Source organism: Falco biarmicus, chromosome 8 (assembly GCF_023638135.1).
Source record: "Falco biarmicus isolate bFalBia1 chromosome 8, bFalBia1.pri, whole genome shotgun sequence".
NCBI lineage: Eukaryota > Metazoa > Chordata > Aves > Falconiformes > Falconidae > Falco > Falco biarmicus.
The window spans coordinates 64,764,920-64,787,967 of NC_079295.1; the positions used below are offsets into that span (position 1 = coordinate 64,764,920).

Below are 23,048 nucleotides of genomic sequence, written 5' to 3' on the forward strand. Positions count from 1 at the left end.
CCCCCTGCCCGTTTCCCACCGCGGCAGCAGCTCCAGGACGTGAACCAGGTGTTGGGGCTCAGGTGAGCGAACGGTGCAAATGAAGAGGGACAATTCAGAGACCGGCCAAGTCCAACATAGGAAGAGCATGGGAGGGCTAAATAACTGCCACACAGGTTAAGTGGCACCTAAATAAAATGTGTTTCAGTGTTTCAGACTATTTATTATATCAAGGAGCAGTGGAAGGTTTACAGTGCATTAGAAATAAGTGGTGGCAGGAGCTACAGAACATGGACATCAGCATTAGTAGAGCAGGGGTCTTGTGAATGTGTCAAGTGGCAGCTCACTGTTAAGCAGCGCACCGAGCTTTAGAGCAACTTCAGGAAAGGCATTTAAAGCTAGCAATTTACAGTTAGCAGTAAGTAGCTCAATTTCTTCCCACATTTTAAAGAAGAACAAGAAATTAATTCATTAACTTACCTTCCCACAAGGAGAAACTACGGGTACCCAAGGGCTATTTTTGGAACGGAAGCCAGCTGCAGGTCAAATTAAAGTAGAATGATTTATTAGTAGTATTCTTTTTATGACGTTATTAGTAATATTGTATACTGCTGTGTAATTAGGATCTCAAGACCTACCCAGGAATGCAATTCATCGATTGTTTTCAAATTAAGGCTGTATACCTTTCTAGCAGATAAGCTACTGCTGAAATAACTTGTGACAAATTTGTGTTCTATAAATGGTTAAAATAGGTGCCCAAATATCTACCCATCTATTACAGCCTGAATGACCGAAGGCAGGGGAGTCAGACTCACTGTTCCTGAAGCGGAGCAGCTTAAGCAAAGCCACATTTAGAACAATGCCAGGTCAGACCCAAAGCTGCTGTAATGAAGAGGAACAGCAATTAGCCAGGGCTCAAGAACACAAGAATGCCTCAGGAAAAGTTCAGCAGAGTAAGTGAGGGTCTCAGGAAGCAAGGTGAGGTGGAAGACGACAACGGGAGCCCTCTCTCTGAAGCTTAAAGGTGCAGATTGTCATCGAAGAGTATCAAGCACCAAAAGGAATAAGGAAAATACTTAAGTGTGAGCTGACGGTATAAACTGACACCGTGGGAGGTAAGGGCCTAGAATTATTCTGAGAACATATCCCTTCTTCACCTGTTCTGCTTGTGATGGAAAGCTGTTTAGTTAGAAGCGACCTTCCTAGGGGAAGCAGCTGCATTTTCTTACATCTAGCTCTTGAAACTCACTTTAACATTTTTGTATTAGCCTAGATAGAGGCAGAGAGAAAAATAAAAAGTTCTTGTAAAGGAGGGGGATGAGGGAGATGAGAGAAAACAAGAAGAGTTCTGCCTGGTTATTTTTCAAATGCCTGGTGGGAGCATGCAGCTCTTTTCCAAAGGCTGAGAACAGGGATCTTGAAGACAGTGCCAATTAAGAGGAAAGGAAGCTGTGGGCTGATTTTAGATTTCAGGATGCACTAGGAGAGAGTGACCACAAGCAGGTCTATGCATCCCAGACAGACAGGGGCTAAGTTCGGGAGAACACTGAGGCTGACAATCAGAACATAAGATTACTTACCAGTAACCCGAGCCTGTAAGATGCATTGTCCGCAGGTGCTTCCATGCTATGCATGCTTTGCTCACACCTGGTGTAGTTTCTCACACTCCTTCCCCACCAAAGCAATACTTACAAGATATGCTTGATGCAGTCAGCTGACACCTCTTTAACTGTGTAAATTCAGAGAACTACCGAAGGGCTATCAAAAGCAAAGAAGGGAAGTCACACATACATAGCAGCAATAATTTTAAAGAATATCCGTGCCTGGAAACTTTCATCTTACTTGTATTGTAAGTAAGTTCAAGTTACTGCTTGACACATAACTCCTCTACTTCGACTTTGATTCCACATCCTCAGGTTCTACAAGAGGCTCAGTCTTTTAGAGGAACAAGTGGATCACAACCTTTGATGTATTACATGCTGATTTTTCCCGTATTTATGTTGCCTGGTTCAGTTGCCTCAGAGTACAGTTTATAAAGATGTGTTATAAAAGTAACCCTTGCAGAATATTACATTTTTAATCAACATCAAGACAAGGAAGGAGTTGGGTTGAAAAGAAGTGAAATCTTCAGACTGGGGATGTTATTTCTTCCTCTTCATCTGAGACAGAGAGAAAAAGATGAACGTGTCCTGTGTAACGTTTTGAAGGCTCTGTGAAACTGCTGAATGACAGTGCTGAGTATGCCCTTGCATGGCTGAGCACACACCAAGCATCAGTATTGTGAATGCAATCCAAATTCCCTTGGGCAGGCCAAGAGCCATATAATCCTGAATTCCTGCTTCCACTTGTCTGTAGTTCCACAGGACACTGGCTAAAAGAGAGTCAGAGCTTAAAGCCAATAGTCAAAAATGGTGCCTCCCCACTACCTTGTGCAGCTTCACTCAGTAATGCTAAGACCACATTCAGTTAGAACAAATGTCATGACTGCAGTGAACTACATTTTAAGACATGCAACTGTTTTTTCCCTATGCTCAAAAATTTATTTACAATGTCCCCTTTAATCTGTTTACATTCCAGTTAACATATCAGCTGCCCCTTAGAATTTGCAACCAAAAAATACTATGATAAAAACTACTGATTGTACATCTTAATTTTATAATCATTTTGACTGGCTACATTTGTTATAAGCTCTGTATGAAGTATGCATGATAGAACTGGGCACTGGAGGGCGAGTCCTTACACTGACCCATCACACAGCCCCTGTTAAGAGAGCACCCTAACCAGCCACGTATGAATGTATGTGTGACAGGCACCACAGTAGCTGTCACTGCTCCTCAGGAAAGATGGTACAGTCACCACTACTGGAAATCTCCCAATGTTTACCATTAGTAAGAAATGCAGCAACAGGAATGTTTCAGAAATGAATAATGAACACCATTATCTCATGACAGAAATGCATGGTGAACAAACTTTAAAACCCTGCACACAGCTTGAATCATCTTCCATCAAAAATGGGGTATCTGCACAAAAAGGAGGCACAAAAGAGAGAGCAAGAACAATCAGAAGGCACCGAGCAAGTCCTATGCAAAGATTCCACAGTCCAAAATTGTTCATCGTGGAAGACTGATGCATCAGGGGAGTGAAATGGCACATAAAAGCATTACGAAGCTATGAAAATGGTCAAAGGGGTAAACAGAAGACAAACATTTCTTGGGAAAAAAAAGGCTCTGGAGCCCAGTTAAATTACTAAGCTAACAAAGGTACATACTTACAAACAAAGCATAATTAATCATGCCACTCTGTCAAAGGATGTAGTGAAAGTCTATATACAGTTACTTCTGGCATCAACATGATAGGCTTGTAATGAGACTGCGAAGCCCACTGCAAGTACCATAAAATACCCCTGACCATGTAAGGCTACAGCGGCGAGCAAAAGCTAAGCACCTTTGAAAGAAAACAAACCCAAAATAAACCCCTGCAGTTGTGTGTGGTTTTTTTTATATATATATATATATATATACACACACGTATAAAGTTAATATATATTGTCTAACATGTACATCCATAAATTAATGTTATATATGATCTATACATGTGTATCTGGTTAGTATTAATACATAAAAACCTATGTGTTTGCAGACAAAATATATGAAAAGTCTATTTCAGAAATTCTGAAATTGCTGTACAGTAACAGCTGATGATTACAGCTTCTAATCAACCGAGGACCTTCTTTTGGTGGAAAACAATCAAGAATTGGTAAGTGGATTCTGAGTCTACATAAATGCAAATCTGTGACACACATGAAAAAATTACCTACTTGAAAGAACTTGCCAAAAGAAGTGGCAGTCCCTGTCACCTGATGCATACAATCCAGATAAAGGATAAAAGATTTCAAATGTAAGTTACCAGAACGGATTCATCAGATCAATTTAAAAATTCCGCCTGTCCTCATCTGGTCTATAATCTGGATTGCTACATATTTCTTAATTTTAATCTGTAATTTTTGTGCAAATTATCCATCTGGTTTCGCTGAGTACTGCTTTAGGCTGATGTACTCTATGATTAATAAAAGAGGAAATTCAAGAGACAGAAACATTGGATAGACTTAAACCAAACAAAGATTCAGCATGAGATGCAGAACTCTTACTGTAGATCACTGCATTGGAAATAACCGAAGCTACTGCATTACACATAGCCAAGTCTTGGTTTTTTGATCTTTATCCAATTCTAATTGCGGATACACGCACACGAGGGAAACATCACATTAACATAATTAACCATTCAGAATGGGTTGTACGCACAGAGCACAACAGAAGTGCACAAGAAATTCTGTACAATAGGAATACAGGGAAGTCGAATGGTTCATGGGCCTGGGATAATCCTTTTCGTCTGTAGCAGACTGGGTTAGCCCATACCCACAGGACAGCTGAAAGGATACAAAGACAGCAAAAGCCTGGGAGTGAACTGCTCACACCCAGTAACCGACCTGAGAAGCCACCAGTGCCTCTTCATTCTGCTTCACAGTACTTCACCAGTGCCACGTGTCAGCGAGCAGAACTGCTGCTGCCATCACAGCCTCCAAGGTCAGAAACCAGGGAACCTACACCACCCCATGGAGAAAGCAGCTCTGGACCCCGGGCTGGAAGACAGCGAGAGGTGGAGAGCACAGCACAGGAGATGTTCATGACAAGACAGAGCCTCTACCCAAACTATCGGACAGATTCAGGAGCACGTGCTCCCAGCACGTACTGGGACACCAGGGGTAAAACACGCAAGCCTTGCGGTCAGGGGCAGGGCAAGACATTAACAGGTAGCTGCACTACCAGAGACAGAAGCTGGAACAAACTCAAAGCAAGAAGATCCGCGTTTGAAAGAAACTGCCCATGCTGTTACAGTAAATGACTTTTATTTTTTAAAAAATGAAATAACCGTGAACATATTAACAGGCCTGCAGGTGGCACTACAGTACAGCTGGATATAAGGTAGATACATTTCCCCATGTACCTGGACAATGAATCCATTGCATCAATGCTGACATTAGTAAATTCTGAATACAGTTCTATCAAGCAGGAACATTTTACTTAAAATAGTTCTGGACAAAGTTGACACTGAAAGTTAACTTCTCCTTCACTTTGGAAAGGATAGATGTTTTCAGCTAGCACTGGCATTGGGTGAACTATTGCCTGCAGTCACCAGTGCAGGGAGAGATGTACAACATCTCCACATGAGAACAGAGTTTATACTCCTTTTTACTTCTCATTCTGAGGAAGCAGGGTGGCATAGGGAGAGGGGGGGGAGATGGGTGAGGAATATGGGCAAAGAAGGTGGGGTATCAATTTCTATTCACTCTCCTTTGGCTGTTTTTGTGCTATTTTGGACTGCTTTCTAAAAATCACTTCTTGATTTTATTGAAAGGAAGACTAAATGTAATGCGCCTTTCCTTGAAAATCCAGGAACAGTTGTGGTACTTCAAAAATACTAAAAATATCTACTTTCATGAAATATTAACTGTTTCACTACAAACCTAGTTTTTCACTAAATACACAATTCTCCTATTTCTGGAGTCTCCTGGGGAAAAAAAAGTGGGTTCTCCCTTTATTTCTGCAACTCTACAGTGTATAGAGAAACGGCTACATGAAGGGGAGTGCAAAGAATAGCTTTATTCTTTTCCTTGGCCTGTATCTCACATGGGAAGTTTGCTTAAATTTCTGCAATTGGGCTACTGCTGGTCACACTCCGTCAGCAGCTATCAACTAAGACTGCAGTAGGACAACCCACCTCCAGCACATTCCTTCTAACTTCATGGAGACTAACTAGGCATGAAGAAAAAAACCATCCACACTCTTTATACCATTTCTAATCATAATATGCAGGAACACCAAGTGGTTTCCATGTTCTTCCAATTTGCAAAAGGCCACAGGAAAGGGACATGGCACCTTTCGTTAGAATCTGGAATTCTGCATGTAACAGTGCGACCTTCCATTAGACCTTCAGTGTTGAGGCAGCGTAGAAAACAGTGGCTGAAGAGTGTGTGTAATACTGACCACACCAGCTCTTAGTGAGAAGCCTCTGCTCCTGCAGAGGCAGTCATGTGCAGTCCCTGTATATACTGTGAGCAAAAGGCTTACTTCACAGGGCATTTGGAATTAGCAATTCCTATGATCTAGCTAGTTTGGATTCATGAGCTTTCAGTGTGCCAACAGCATCTTTCACTGCATGGTAGATAATGTTCTTCACCTGTAACAAGAAAAAAAAAATCAACTTCTACAGACTAACAAGGAGACTCATACATACATTCCTAATAGCAAGTATACACACAAAGTATGTATAACCACTGCTTCAGGATATTAACAGCACAAATTTTAACTGTCAGGGTTAGAAGACAAATACTTTAGACACCCGCACTGACTTATGAAATCATTGTCTGGTCACCCAGCAAACATCTGTTTACTCCTGTGATTTTAAGATACAGTCTCTCTTTCATGAGAGCTAGGAGGAAGTACACTATGAAGTCACATGTGAGAGTTTATTTTGACAAAGTCTTTGTGATGTGAATCACTTACGGATTCACATGAATCAAACCCAAAAGGAGCAACAAAATCATACAGTTTAACCCTATGTAAATTAAGATGGTGCAACAAATCATCCTGTTGTCTTTGTGTGGAGGCTAGAAGTTCTTCTGATTTGTGCATTGTCCAGAAAGGCAAGCAAGATCAGAGATGAAAAAACCACCAGTACTCCCAGCAATCCATTCCACACTTAGCTATTTAACAATCAAAGCTCTATCTCATTTCTGATTTTTCTCATCTAAGTTGATTTGAATTCAGTTTCTAGGTACTGAACGGAACAATTTAAATTCTGAGTAGCTTAATTGCACTTGCTCAATTAACTGACAAGCATCATCATTTTTTCCTGATGTACATATGATCTTTCTTTTGTATCATTTGTGTGACAATTATTATAGGTATAAAAATACATACAGATTTTTTTTCTTTTCTTAATAATAAGTGTTACTCATTTGCAACCTATTCATTTACAGAAACACTTCCATATCTGCACCACCACAGCTGAAGAGGTACTGTGTTAGAAGCTGGATCCCCACAATGAGAATTGATCTACTTCTGCTTTCCTTTAGCATCCTGTGCAAATCCATATCGAAATTTACAGCAATTTTTCACTGAATTGTTTGAGAGAATGAATATAAGTTCTGACATTCTTGGGTGACATACTGGAGAATGGCTACATATCGACTGCTCACTTTTGCAAGAACAGCCATTCTGCAGATCTCTCCCCTCCCTCATTTTATATGCATGTGCTTACTAAGACACAAAAAATGCTGTCAACAAAATTTGCGAACTAAACAGATACTAAATTGTCAGGAGCACACACAGGTGAAATCCAAAAAACTCCTATGGTCTTCTCTCTGTAGAACTTAACTGTCTTCTATACAGTATAGTACTTCAGTGCATAACAAGTTCTGGGCATAAGTATTAGTTTAAGCAATCCTCAAACCACTCATGCTCAAATCACTTCCTCAAGCCCAAACACATTTGATTTTCCTGTTTGGGACTAATTTAGAATCATAGAATCACTTAGGTTGGAAAAGACCTTTAAGATCATTGAGTCCAACCATAAACTTAACACTACCAAATCCACCACTAAAACCCTGCAACAAGCAAGCCTTCACTTTCAGAGCAATTTTCCTTTAGGCAATAAAGGAACAAATACAAGTGTTCTTGGTCAAATAAACATCTCTCTTCAAAACAAAGCACTGCTTTTTCCTTTTTAATAGGGTATTTTTTTCTGCTACACTTCACTATCATTCAGGATTCAGCCATTTAAAAACTTATTAATACTGACACATACACTAGTGTAATGGGGGAAGTTCTCTGGAAATTCCAAAGTTTATTACTAATTTTTTTTTACATAATACTGTAGACATAGATGTATTAATTATTTTTTAAATACTTATTAAATTACAGCCTCCAAAATCGTGGAGAGTTGTTACTTTTTCTCTAAATCACTACCCACACATTTCTAGTACTGAACAAAGCTGGCAAAACACAGAATGTATTTAGCAACTGCTGTCATAAAATGGTTACCTGCAGTTTATCCTCATGGTTTGTATGAGTATTAGAGAGGTGCCTGAACTCCTGGGTCAGACGGAAGCAGTGCTTCACATGTTCTGGAGATACAAAATCTTCTGCCACTTTAATGCAGCTGTACAAATTATGGACCTAAAAAACCCCACATGAAATGATAGATACATCGAGATTGAATGAACCATACAAACCCCTCCAAAACCCCGCCACTATGTATGTTAGGTTCTTCCACATTTACTTATCTCCAACAGGAATTGAAACCTATCTGACCTCACACAGAATTGTATCTAATCTTACAACGAGAACAAAATACACGCCATCTCACATGTTCCCTATTCTCCCACATGCACTAGTATTCCCTGAAGCAAGTTCTCTGCTCTTTCCCACATGTTTTTGGAATTCTGTTTCCTTGGCTGAAGTTTCACTACACAGAAATGTTTCCCCACTGTTCACCCTGATAGATTTTTTTTTTCCTTCATTCCATCCCAGTACTGTACACATCATTCAGGTATTTATATAAATTGTATTAATATAATGACTAAGATCCATACAAATAGTTCAAATAATTCAAATAGTTCCGGTAAGAACTGCATGCATAGTAAAAAGGAGCCTAAGTCAGCGATATTAACAGTTATTTTGAAGTTGCAGTTCTGTTGTGCCTCAAATTCAGTTATTTGTCAATACGGCCTACAGTTGACATACTTACCTGATGGGGAGCACCCGCAGGAATGAACACAGCATCTCCAAGGAACTGCACTATTGCCCAGCCTTGTACACCATGCTCATCGTAGAGTCGCTTACGTAAGGTCTGGTCCAAGTACCAACTTTGGTCGTGAATGGGGTCATGATCTGGGGGATTTTCTTGGCCTTGTTCTTCTCCGACCTAGGAGGTGGGGAGAAACCACAAGACAGCATCTTGACATTGCTGGTTTACAAAAAGCTCAGTACCAAAAAACATAACAACTAAACTATTTCAAGGTAGGACATTACTTTCATTAAGCTCATTTAGCTCTTAACTACTGACATGTGCATTAGTAAGAAGATTCCAGACCAGGCTGTAAACCTGGGAACCTGGTAACTACTAAAGACAGCACCAGAAAACCTATGTACTTGATGTTGATAGCAATTTGTATCATTCAGCTGCTGTAAGCACGCTAGTCAAGGGATCCTGTAAGCTCAAGCCACCTTTTGTAGTGAACATACCTTCCGGAGAAGTTCCCGTATCTTTTCAGCATCCTTGGCAGCATAGATGTGCCACAATGCTCCAGGTTTCTCTCTTCCTTCATGGATTCGCTGCTTTGTTACATCATCAGCATCTCCCTCATCAATTGTTTTCAGAACCTCTGAAAGGGGAATCCACACAAAAGCGGTGCGGTTATAAAGCTTCTGATTTTTGACATACAGAACAGGAAGGAGCATTTTGAGCAGCTAAATCCTGTCACACTGCTACTGCAAATGCTGCATCATACAGTGCACTTCCTAAGCACGTCAGGCTTCATCTTAACAAAATTCAGGAAATGTGTCAACTGACAGCTAATCACAAAGCTCAGCCATGAATTCAAACTGAACTAACCACAATTATTCAATTAACAATGAGAAGAGTAACTTATCACCATTTCTCCTCCTTTCTTGAGGCAGGTATCTAATTTCTAGCAAAACTCTGCTGCTTCCACAGCTGGGAACCAATGAAGCATTACCACACTTTCAAACACATGCTGCAGATGTATTTAGTAGCAATAGCAAACTGCCTTGTATATTTGGGTTATATATCATAGATATGACAAGCTTAAGCAACAAACAGTATAGTCTTCTTTCTCTCACACACAATAGATTTTTTAATGGACAGAAAACAGCTTTCCTCAAACATTACCATCATCATGGGTCCCTTCCCCAACAGGAATCCCAACATACACCATGACATTAACGGCATCAGACACATCCAAGTGCAGGTTTGTGGTACCAACTCGCCTGTCTTCTGCAGTAATCAGACCTACAGAGTGTAAAATAAAATCCTATTTAAGCTCTTATACAAATAACCTGCCTGAAAGATCTTTCTAGAATGCTAACTTTACACAGCCATAAGAGCAGAAACCAGTGTCAAAGGGCAGCTGAAGCAGTTACATTCATGTCATGTGCTGCGTAAGTAAAAAGTTTACTGATAACTACTATTTTTATTTGACAGGAAATAGAAGTAGCAAATATAGTTCACCCAAGTCAACAAGTGTTTTAAAAACAAAACCTGAAAACAATGATTGTTTCATGGTTAACATCTATAAACAGTCCTTTTATTTAGGTAACTGAATATCACTTTAAGAATCAAGCCTCAGTCACAGTTTTTCTATCTTAATGCTTTAAAATGCTAAGTACATGAAAGACTTTACCTTGCTACTGAGAACTTTTTTCCACTACACAGCCAGAAAACAAAGTCATATATTTACAACCAAAATACATTTAATAGGCTAGAAAAAAATATTCACCACAGACAGAATTACCGAGTTTATATCTAGGCCTACCCTTTAATTTGTTTGTAAAGCATCTAAGAGTAAAAAGATATAAAACTGGTTTTGAAGACAGACCTAACTAATTTTTTTCTTTTAACTTGAAAAGAACAAAGTGTAATAGCTTCTCTCTTTGGACTAAGACCTACACATCTAGAAGGTTCAAATAGTAGAGGGTTATAGTCTATGCTAAAAAAAAACAACAAACATCAACACTCCCTCCCCAAACTCTGATACAAAGGAAAATAAACTTTGACATTCAAGATGAATTCAACAAAATGAATCCATTGCTAATTACAAAGTCACGTTAGCTGTCACCAATTACCTCACTTCTTGCTGCACTCCTCTATAATGCCTGATTACATTGTGAGCTCTTTGGTGTACAGCCTTCTTATCAAACTTACATGTCAAGTAATACATAAACCAAAACGTTGAACACAAACACTGAACAAGCTGAATTTGCCACAAATCCCTATTTTTTTTTAAACTCTTATTTGTGATGTTATACTACTCAAAAAAGCAAAATAACCCCATAAACACTTTCTCAGAACTGCAATGTGTCACTTGATAGCTTAAGTCTAATACACATTTGGTTACTAAGCTAAAACTTTTTAAAAGACGACAAAACAATGAAAAATCTTTCACATCCTCAGGTGAATTGTTTAACATAGCATTATCGATAATTGGAATGCAAACCCTTAAAAACCTCTGCACCCCTGTCCCATGAATATTCAAAGAGAACTACAGAAGTTGCATTAGGGTAAGTTTGCTTCCAGACTTGCTTTGTGAGATGGCTGCAACTTTCTCATCAGTATCACTTGACATTTTCTAGTATATACAAACAGCAACCACTTTATGTTATTTATCTTACTCTAAAGCTGTTAAAGTACTTACTTCCAAATCAATCTGTTGTCTAAAATTATCCTGGAACTTTAACAATCATTTGTTTTAAATTGAAAGTCTCCAAAACCTGCTTTTGGCCACAGCCTCAAGGTCAGTACATTCAAGAACTGAAATAACTCAAGTTGATACAACATGAATGAATTGTTCATATATCCTCCACGCTCTACCACACTGACAATCATTTGAAACATTAATGCTTCACAGCCCCACGCAGGGTATGTGTTCAGACAAAGGTTTCCTCCATTTGTACACTATTCACCTACTATATAATTGCAGTCTTAAGAGGACAAAACTATCCAATTCAGGTAGCTGAACATGGTGACAGTTGTCTTGCCTGTTGTCTGTGCTCTGTGTTGTTAGACACCAATTAAGAAAACTACACCACCTGGTCAGAAACATGACCACACAGATCAAAGTACCCAGAAGCTGGCTAATTTTCCTCTCAAATGTATCACCTGCTCTCAAAAAGATATTAACTTCTCCTTGAATCCTGTATCAGTATTGTGCTTATTATACGTATTAAATAATAACTATTTGCAAACTTATAAATGCATATCTCTTGGAAACCACATGGCAAAAAAGGGCACATCTGACAGAGGACTAGCATAGGAATAGATCGCAGGACCAATTAAAAAACCAATTACAGCGTGCTCTAGGATAAGCATTGAGTTTTGATTAATGCCACAGCCTTGCATATGCCCTAAGTACAACAGTCACAAAACTCAACATCTACAGAGCTGTTCTCACATACCATAGGCATTGTACATTTTGGGACCCAAGTCAGGACGGACAAAATAGCTTGGCAGCCTAGAAGCCAAATTCAGTCTGCCATCCCTCTTGGTATATTCAGGAAGAGGAAGATTTTCCATCAAGTCCTCAAACCTAGAGAGCAAAAAGAGAACAAGGGCATGTTTTCCTCCTATAGCACCTACAGCAGTCCTGTAGGCATTGATACTAAGGTTTACTTACCTTGTAGGCATCATATCTCTAAAGTCCTCCCCTGGAGGCCAATCCTTTAACTTTAGTACCATTGGCTGACCATCATCTGACCTGAGCCGTTCTGCAAGAAACAAATTAAAATTTCTTTATATAATATCTTTTTACCACAGCCCATTACCTTGTTTAAGCTCTAAGTCTTTTGTACCGAGACTTCTTGTATAGCACAGAAAAAAAATGGATCTGAACTTTTCTTTGGGCATCTAAGCATTATCATAGTATGAGAGTGAGAGACAGCGAACGGGAGAGAGATATATATATCATTACCTACAGCAGAAGTTTGACAGATCTTGCACAGCTGCTATGTTTTAGAATAGTTTTTATTCAGCTTTGAAAACAAGCTTTTCCAGAGCATTCTCCCTCACTACTTCTACCAAAGTCTAAAGGAGTTTTGTGTTTCAGTTCAAGAGGAGTGGTGCTTCTATAAAATTCAAGTTACTGGTTCATGCTCTGAAATCAACCCTAACCTCAGTATAAAAGCAAGAAACCACAGTGCACCACACTCAAAAAAGCTAAACAGCAGGTGGTTACTGAAGAAGACAGCCTTTAATTTTTTCAATTCTTTGCTGGAGAGACTCAAATTAGCAAGGTGCCAAATTCAAACATTTGTCACTTCAAGAGTTGTAGGCGAGTCCTGACTGGTAACAGAGAAAGCTGGTAGCATAGAAAGATGACATTACATATGCAACAGCAGATGTACGATATGACAGCACTGACCACATCAACTGCTGTTTTGCCTCTGATGTTACAATGGCTACAAGAGTGTATCTGGAAGCGGTACATGGAACAGCTTAGAAGACTCAGCATGATGTTCAGAGAGAAACAAAGTTCACTCTTCTACCAAATTCTTCCTGTTTTCCAGCTGATGGCTTTATGTCAAATTGTGATGTACCACAGTCACCTTCACATCCCCTCTTCCTCAGAGGGTAACATCCTTCACCACTTCCTACCTCACCAAGGACTGTCAGCCAAACAAAAAGCAACTAACCTTACCCAGACCTAGCAGAGCTGCTGACAGCACCAAGAGAAAGCATGTCCAAGAAACTAGGACTTGGAGACCTGTGAATCACAGCTGTGTTATATATCAACAGGCTACAGAAGACATCCTTAGCTTGCAATATAAAAAAATCATTTTATTGAAATTAAAAGGAATTAAGAACTGCAGATATGTAAACAAAAGTGATTGATGTAAAGAAAATAAATTTTGATGAGCTATAGATTTTAGAAAGGCAAACTGAAAAGCTCAAGGACTTGAATTTAAAGATGTTTCATAACTTCCCGTATTCAAGATTCTGAACTCATCAAGGATCTTTGTTCCAAAGAGAAGAAACTTGTAGAAAGGTTATTCAGAAAGGACCGAGCGAAGAGCTACCTGGAGGAAAACACACAGATCTGATAAACTACATGAAATGGGACAAAAGTCAGAAAACACCTGATCAGCAAAGAAAAGCAGGTCTAAGAAGGATCAAAACAAAAAGTTAGACCTGCTCGAAGTCCACTTAGAACTCAAAGATATTAAAAGTCAACAGCACAAGATTAAAACTAACTAAAGTATCAAATAGAATAATTAAGGGATTATCTCAATACCATCTCCATATTCAGTGGCTGTTTTACATCTCTTCAATAATTTAAGGGGGGGTGGGGCGACCAGGCACATATTTGTGAAATCTAAAATTCATGTAATGCAGAGAAGACAGAGGCATCATGCAATTCACAGTTTTCACATGACTTAGTGCGTGAAATCTCTGGACTATCAGCAAATAATACTCTAAGTTGGGGAGCGCATATGGCTGAAAAACACTACATAAAATGTATTTAAAAGAAACTGGCAGAAGTGATCAGGTTTTCCAACCTGTACCTCTAACATTGCTCATATGAAGTGTAGTAAAGGCAGTCTAAAAGAAAGGCAGCAGCTGATTTTGCTGAAAGGAGCGTATCTGTCTGGAGACAAACTACAAATAACATTTCTCAAAGATAACTTGACCTACACAAATTCACTATTTTCATGAATGACCCTAGCACAGAAGTGAAGAGTTTGTAAAGTTTCCTAATTACTGTTAATACACAGAAAGACCACACCATTATATCCTTCTTGGCCATTCATTTCTGAATAATAGCAGAAATAGTATGAAATTTAACAGTACGAAATACAAGACACTGTACTTGGAACCATATAAAAATAAGTCGAAAGTTGAGAGCTCTTTGACTGGAAAATGACTAGGAAAGGGAATATTCTCGGTCTACAAATCTAACATTATGTTCACTGTTGAACAAAGATTCCATTAAGTCATCTAACAGGTCACCGTTTCTGCTATGTACACATCGCGGTAAATACAGAAAACGTTTTATACACAACACTAAAATCAGCAACATTGCAATGAACTGTCACAACTCAATGTCTGTAAATACAAGACCACTCTGATCTATGTATATACAATCTAAAATAGAGAGCTCTACTTTTCAGTTATATCCCCATAATTTTTTACTGGTTATCTTCCACATCCACACTTGACAGAATGCTTTCTCAAAGAACTCGAGCATTAAGTAATGTGTTATCACGAGATACACATACAGCATTGCTATTCGTAATACATGTTAAACTTGGATTTGTACTCACAGATGATCTACTACAAAAATAATTCACAATGTCAAGTTTACTTAGTTGATATATTCCACCAAGTCTGAGTTTTAGCATCAAAAGCCTCAGTCTGTTTTAGCTCTGCAGGTTCCCTTTAGCTTTACAATAAAAGTTGAGGTTGGGAAGAGAGTAAGAGTAGTCAAATTACTTACTGTCTTAATAACTGTAACTGATGATTAATTTCACTGAGGAAAGCTAAAACAAAAGTAGTTTCCCATGAAATGGATCATCTTTTGTCACATGAAAGTAACACACACAACATGCTATAGTAGAGACAAAGTTTTCTTGGGCAGCCCTGCCTTAATCTTCACCAATAAGGTATTTTCTAGGGTGTGCTACATCTAAGGAGCAATGGCTTCTTTGGATGAGACTGATAGCTATTTGGGAAATTTTTATTTATTTATTTATTTAGAAAGTAGGTGGAAAAGGAGGAAGGTAGCAAGACAGACTGCTCAGTTAAACTAGTCAGCCATAGGTATTACTTACTAGATATTATCTCAAAGCCATCCCAGAAGTCACGCACTTTCACGTCTGAAATTATGGCACAGTTCCTGCAGTTCACCAAATCTACATCTTGATCTCCAAATTCCAGGCTGAAAGCTTCTGGTTTCCAAAGCTCTGACTTCAACTTCTTATGGACACCAGATACCAGCACGGGCTGAGAATACAAAGACGAATGCTTACTCCACCATAACCAAATTCTTACACATGCAGCCAAACTTATCTTAAGAGCCGAGACTCCTGGCTACCATCATACAAAAGACACCACAAATCTATTTTCATCCATGTCTGGTTTTTGTGCACCACATAACCAGAGTCAAAGCAAACTTCAGTTCCGGGCCATGTGCAGTTGCCCTAGAAGTGGTACTGGATTAGACTTGCTAAGGCAACTGTACTAGGTCTACAGAGCAGGTGCCGGCAGCAGGGGTGGGCTCTGTGAGATGTGGCTGGGAGCTGCCCCGTGCTGGGCACAGATGGTTCCACCTGGCTCCAACAGACCCAACGCGGGCCAAAGCTGAGCCCATAATTGATGCTGGTGGTGCCTCTGTGATAATAAGAAAGGGTAAAAAACATTCCACAGCTGCTGAGGCAGGGGGAAGTGAGAGAAACAACTCTGCAGACACCAAGGTCAGTGAAGGAAGAGGGGGGAAAGAGGTGCTCCAGAGATTCCTCACAGCCCACGGAAGAGACCATGGTGAAAAGCAGGTTGCCCCCCCCCGCAGCCTGCGGAGGACCCTGGTGGGGCAGGTATCCCCACTGCAACCCACGGAGCACTGCCGCAGGGGGAGATGCCCTGAAGGAAGCTGCAGCCTGTGGGAGCCCACACTGGAGCAGGCTCCTAGCAGGAGCTGCAGCCCTTGGAGAGATGTCCGTGCAGGAGCAAGTTTTCTGGCAGAAAATGTGGCCCGTTGGGGACCCACGCTGGATTGGTCTATTCCTGAAGGACTGCAACCCATGGAGAGGGCGCATGCTGGAGCAGTTCGTGGAGGATGGTATCTTGTGGGAGGGACTCCACACTGGAGCAGGGGAAAAGCATGAGGAGGAAGGAGCTGCAGAGACGAAGTGTTATCAATTGACCACAACCTCCATTATTCTCCATTCCTCCTGTGCCGCTCGGGTTCAGGGGGAGGGAAGGGGTGGGGAAGGTGAGGAGGCAGAGTCAGAGGTGACGGAGTAAGGCTGAGCCTTTAGGAAGAAGGAAGAGCATGTGGGGGAAAAGTGGTTTTAGCTTTGTCTTTGTTCTCCACCATCCTACTCTATTTTTAAAATGGCAATAAACTACTTTTTCACAAGTTGAATCTGTTTTGCCCATGACAGCAATCGCCAAGTGATCTCCCTTGTCTTTACCTTGACCCAAACTTTTCCACCTGATTTTCTCCCCCTGTCTTGTTGAGAGGGGGGAGTAAGAGAGCAGCTGGGTAGGAGTCTGGCAGCCAGTCATGGTCAATCCACCTGTGGAAGTACAGTGGGTGTTGAGTCCCACCACATCTCTTTTTTTTTAAGCACAAATGCAACTACCACTAGAAACAGCATTTATAGTAAAGCCCTCTCACATGAAATTTTCATATTCTGATATGAGTTTTTTAACTATTTCACTCATGCTTTATGTATAATCATGGATCATCGTTAGTTCCGCAGGACAAAAACCAAGTAGCAGAAAAGTGGCTGTTCACTTGCTAAAGAGGTTTTAAGATGTTTAGGCTAACCATCTATATATGTTCCACACCAAGATTTGAGTGGCCTCTCCCCATAAATGCTGGAGTCATTTGCGAAACTGACAACAGTATTTTCCAACACTGGCCAAGACCCCATCAGTTCCTCTCACCCTGCAATCTCTAGAGAGAGTTGTAAGACCTGAGAGAAAAGGAAAAGAGGGTATGAAATGAACTTACACGTGGACTACCCCAACTGAAGAACTCTTGGTTTAGTAACTGCTACCTATGCTCAAATGACAGTTCACATTGCTATGCAAGTTCGAATCAGTTCCAAGCTGTGCCCTATACGTTAGCAATGATCTGAAAGTAGATCTTTGGTTTATTCACATGAAGAGATCAGTACAACCCTGAGGAGCACAGATGCCCCTAGATGTTCTAGTAGCATCAGCATGTTAGGCAAAGAGACCTACAGAGCTATAGACAAGCAACTCCAAAGTTATGTTGCTTAAAAACACTCCAGTAACTAACCACCACTTCACCTGGATTGCCCAATGGCCTCTAACAGGACTAGTGTCCATTTTATTCCCTAAGTGAGGACAACTATTCATTCAGAAATGAACAGAGAAAAAAACCAAACAATTTTGGGGATAACAGAAATGGCCTTGGTTTTCAAATACAACACAACATAGCCCTGAAGTTCTAGAAGGCAGCAATGAAACCTCAACTGCAGATGAGTGAGGTTTAGGAAAACAAAAAGAGGTTGTTACTTTACTCCTGCCAACTTTGGGGGTGGGGGGAACAAACCCACAGAACCTGAGAAACAGTCAGGTTGGAACAGATCACCCTCACACTAAAATAAGTGTTGCAGTGTTTTCTCACCTTCAGGTTGAACTTCCTGGTTTTCCATTTGCACCCACTGCCCCTTGCCCTGTCAGTGGGTACTGCTGAGAGGACTCTGTCTGGCTCCCTCTTCCTCATTCCCTCTCACCAGGGATTTACACACCGACAAGATTTTCTAGCCACACTCTCCCAAGCCTTCTCTTCTCTGGGCTCAACAGTCCCAGCTCTCTTGATGTCTCTTCATATGAAAGATGCTTCAAGTCCCTTAGTCACCTCTGTGGCCCTTCACCGGACTTTCTCCAGTAAGTCCATGTCTGCCTTGTACTGGGGAGCCCAGACCTGGACACAGCACCCCACGTGTGGCCTCTACTGGGGCCAAATGGAGGGGAAGGAGCACTTTGCCTGACCTGCTGACAACGCTTTTCGTAACACAGCCCGGGATGCTGCTGTCCTTCTCCGTCGCGACAACATGTTCTTGCCTCACAGTCACCTCCTTGTCCACTGGGATCCTGAGGTCCTTCCCGGCTAAGCTACTTTCCAGCTGGCTGGCCCCCAGCACCTACTGCTGTGGGGCGTTATTCTTCCTGAGATGCAGGACTTCACATGTTCCCTTGGTGAGCATCACGAGATTCCTGTCAGTCCAACTCTCCAGCCTGGCAAGGTCCCTCTGAAGAGCTGCACAGCCACCTGGGGTATCAGCCGTTCCTCCTTGTTCTGTATTTTCTGTAAGCTTGTGGAGGTCCTTAATGAGGATGTTAAATGGTACTCAATACTGACACCACGCCCGCCGGGGACGCTGCTAGTGACTGTGATCACAACCCCCTCAGCATGGCATTTCAGTCAGTTTTAAATGCACCACACTGTCTACTTATCTAGTCTATACTTCATCAGTTTGATGACACTATGACAGTGTCAAAAGCCTTATAAAGTTAAGATAAAAGCATCCAAGTGCTCTCCCCTCACCCACCAAGCCAGTCTCATCACAGAAGGCTACAATGCAGGTTAAGTATGATTCAGCTAGCATTGCTGAGGCCCTCTTCTTTTCAGAAGCATAGCCCAAGGGATTGTTCCAAGTAGACATATGAAAAGGTGAAAGTCTGCTCTCCTGAAGTCCAGGCTTGTGATTCTGCTTTTTTGCTTTGCTTCCTCTTCTCAGGATCTTGAGCCAAACCCCACCATCTGACAGTCACCGCAGCCAAAGCTGCCCCTCACCTCCACATGGACAACCAGTTCTTCCTCTTCTGTAAGCACGAGGTCCAGCAGAGCACCCTTCCCCAGCTGGTTCCTTGATAAGTTGTGTCAGGATGTTGTCATCAATGCACTCCAGAAAACTTCAGGAGTGCTTGTGACCTGTTGTACCATTCCTCCAGCAGGTATTAGGGTGTCCCCATGAAGCCAAGGAAATGTGACCATAGGGTTTCCTCTAGCTGTCTGAAGAAGGCCTTACTGCTTTTTCTTGATCAGGCGGTCTGTAGCAGATACTTGCCACAATGTTGCCCGCATTAGTTTGCTTGCTGATCCTGGCCCATAAATGGCTCATCATCTGTTCCTGCACGGTTTCATGCATTCCAGCTGTTCCCTCACATAAACAGAAATGCTCAACTCATCTTCCTGGCCTGTCATTCCTGGACCGTCCTTCCGAAACAGCCTGTACCCACTCCTTGCCATACTACAGTTGATAAGCTATCCCACCACTTCCCCATCATACCGATGAGACTGTCGTGCAACTGCACCCTAATTCCTCCTCTTTGCTCCTTGTACTGTACGCATTCGTGTACAAGCACTTCAGAAAGACACCCTGTCACGTTAGTTTCCCAGAAACAGTATGAAAGCTTTCCTTGCAATGCTGTGATGTACACAGTTCCTTACTTACATGCATGTGTTTGAGATGGATATCTTTCATCCCTATTTTCTTCAGTATGAGATTTCATCTGTTCACATCGCCCCAAACTGCTTGCTTGCCAACCTAATCTACTAATTCCTTTCTTGATCACTGGTCATACTCTCCCTTCCCTATCATTCCTGGCTTACAGGTCTCCTAATCAGGTTGGCTAGGCTGCTGGCAAAGATGCTTTTGACATAGTTAGATGGATCCCATCAATTCCAAGCAGTCCTCAATCCTCAGAGAGGTTTCCAGGACCACAAAACCAGCTGCGAAAACAATGGTTGACATGCAGGATCAGTCCAACCCTCTATTCCTCACCAGCAGGATTAAGAAAACCACCTGGGCCCCATGGCCTTGACCATGACTCCCAGAGCCATATTAGTCACTCTCGATACTGTCCAGGTCTCCCTAGCAGTATTGTTCATGCCAATATGGAAGAGCAGCAGAGGGTAAATGTCTGAGGTACAGATGAGCTTTGGCTGTCTTTCCACTGCGTCCCAAATGGGAGGCCCTGACAAGCAGCACACCTCCCCAAGATGACAGAGCAGATACACTGATCCCAAGTTTAAATATATCCTCTGATGCCAGAAGGAATTGTAACATTAAGGCAATAGAAAGGTTTTAATCATATTCTACGAAAACCTAGGGATCACAGATGAGGGGTAAAATAACTACCTTTCACAGGATGAGTGGAAACTGCTGCCAGGTAAGACCTTCAATTTGACAAATTTTGATACCTGCTGTATTCACTTGACTACTTGACAAAAAACCCAAACAACCAAAACCCCCAAACCCAACAAACTACTTAGCTAGTAGAATCTTTCCAGTTATTAAGCAGAGACTTTCTCATGGAAAAAGGAAAATGTTCTCTCTAGTGAAAAACAAAGCTTGGGTTGCAACATGAAAGGATAGCGGACTTGGCTAGTAGGCATTTTCTGCCAAATCTGCTCATAGGCTACAGGAAGAAAACAAATAAAAACATCCAACAACACCCCAAATCTTCAGTATTTCAAAAAAGGAAAGCCTAGCATGAAAATTTAGAAAAGAACAGGTTGCTGTAGGATAAGAATCCTGACAGTATCCCCAGATGAAAACCAACCATGTTCAGGAGACTAAAATGCTCTTGAAGAACAGCTTCAGAAAGAAATAATTCTATGGTCTCCCAGTGAATTCTAGGATAAGACAGAGTTTACCTTATTTCTGACAATTTCCAGGACAAAGAACTTGGAAAATCTTGCTATTTCTGCACAACACAGAGTGCCATCTGTTATCCAGACCTTAAGGGAAAAGAACTTCCTCTTTTAATGATTCGGGATGCTACTGTGACTAAGATCTTCATATGGCTCAGATATAGTGTCCAGTGTATTCATTATGCTAGTTTGCAACTAACCTTTTCCAGCCCACCAAATGGGAAGGAGAAGACTATTTGGGGGATGGTGGTGGAATTAACGTTTCTTTGATTTCACTTGTAAAGGTGCAGCTGGGAGGTACAGGAAGATGTGAGCCAAGGGAGAACCGTGACAGAGCAGAGTTTGTTGAGATAATCTCTGCTTGAAGAATAGCCTTGTCAAGACAGCAATGCCTGCTTGGGTCACCTGCTCTCTCTTGTGCAGGAATGAGAGAGGTTCAGTTAGATTGCTTTCCACATTCCAGCAGGAAAGTCAAGTGAGTGCAACACCACTGGAGAATTCTTGAATGAGCAAGGGGCTCGCTTAGTCCATTGCTGTGCAAGGGGTCCTCTGAATGATGAAGTCATCCAAAAGCATCAATATAACATCTTGGGGTGAAGCCTAAAATAAGAGGGCAATACAGACTGCAAACCGCACATTTGACAGAAGATTGGTAATCACATCTCTAGGTTCCATAAGCAGTCTCTCAGGATTCATTAACAGTCAAGAGTCCCACGGCCATATGCAGCATCTTGCACCCGGTGATTAACCAGTCTCATTTGCAGAGAAACCGACAAGCACATCTTTTGTAAGTATTCCTAAAATATTTAGGATCTTCCTCAGAGAGACAGTATTATTTTCTAACAGAGAGAGTTAGGAAAATTATCAGAGTATACTGAGCAGAAACTAAGGAGCACTTTGCCAAGTCAGGCAGATGACTGACACCACAGCACTACAAAAGAACACTCTGAAATCCTTCATAACTCAGAAGGATGCAACAGGTTCAAGGGGAAGGGAGAAGAAAAAAAAAAAAAAAAAACAAAAAAACAACCCCCATGCACTCCAAAAAAAATCAGGACAAGAAGATAACTGCAATTAGAGGGAAAGTTGGCCATACCAGCAGCAAGCTAAGCTTTAGTCAGACAAGCGAGGGCGTGCTGCACAGTGGCCTCTTCCACCTATTCGGAGCTGGCTAGGGGAGTCAGAAACAGGAACTGCTAACTCCGGTGTTGGTGGTGCCATACAGTTCTCTCCACAGTTCTCACAGCTAGGTGCTAGTTATGCTTGTGCCCAGGGGACCCAGAGAACATGCAGTCCCACGGGACACACTAAACTTAACCGAAAAGTACTCTGCTTCTGGCAGGAATGGACTTGAGTGCCAAGAGGAACATGCAGCCTGATCTGCCCCGCCATCACAGCTCAGCAGGCCCATGACTTGTGAGCAACCACGAGCAAGCATGGAAAGCAAGTGCCAAGAGCATTGGCACAATAACAACAGAACAGCTGACAACAAGGACTTATCCAGAAAAGATGATGAGGGATGTAACTGTCTAACACCAATGGTCTCAATTCTGAGTAGTCAGTGAAGGTAACAGTGCCAGAGGTCACGGCAGAACAAAGTGCCAAGAACACAGTCTGAACACTGATGGACATCACATTCTGTTAGAGCTATAGGTGCACTTCCTCTGCAGCAGCAGCTACTCACATATTTTTTTAACATTCAGCTTAAAGATTCACCAGGCCAATCTTAATGACTCTCTGGAGAGGTTTAACCTGTAGCACTATGAATTGAGATCTGAAAAAGCGGCTACACTGGCAGCAGGTCTGAAGTCCAGTCTCTTGACTGAAGGCTTAACTGGCTGATGACCCCTCCAGACAATCC

At 41.5% G+C, this 23,048-nt stretch overlaps 1 protein-coding gene across 4 annotated transcripts in view; it reads right to left on the reverse strand.

Moving 5' to 3' along the window:
• Positions 1–4,868: 4,868 nt before the first annotated feature.
• Positions 4,869–23,048, reverse strand: part of KDM3B (lysine demethylase 3B) — a 65,465-nt gene continuing 47,285 nt past the window's right edge. For 3 of the 4 annotated variants that reach the window (XM_056350064.1, XM_056350066.1, XM_056350065.1), the window contains exons 17-24: positions 15,603–15,774; positions 12,452–12,542; positions 12,234–12,364; positions 9,952–10,071; positions 9,285–9,424; positions 8,788–8,964; positions 8,082–8,216; positions 4,869–6,216 (exon numbers count right to left, since the gene is read on the reverse strand). In XM_056350064.1, coding sequence (XP_056206039.1) covers positions 6,136–6,216; positions 8,082–8,216; positions 8,788–8,964; positions 9,285–9,424; positions 9,952–10,071; positions 12,234–12,364; positions 12,452–12,542; positions 15,603–15,774 — 1,047 coding nt within the window. In that variant the 3' untranslated portion in view covers positions 4,869–6,135. Of the gene's footprint in view, positions 6,217–8,081; positions 8,217–8,787; positions 8,965–9,284; positions 9,425–9,951; positions 10,072–12,233; positions 12,365–12,451; positions 12,543–15,602; positions 15,775–23,048 lie in introns of those variants that run through there. The other variant, XR_008823640.1, reaches the window with a different exon arrangement.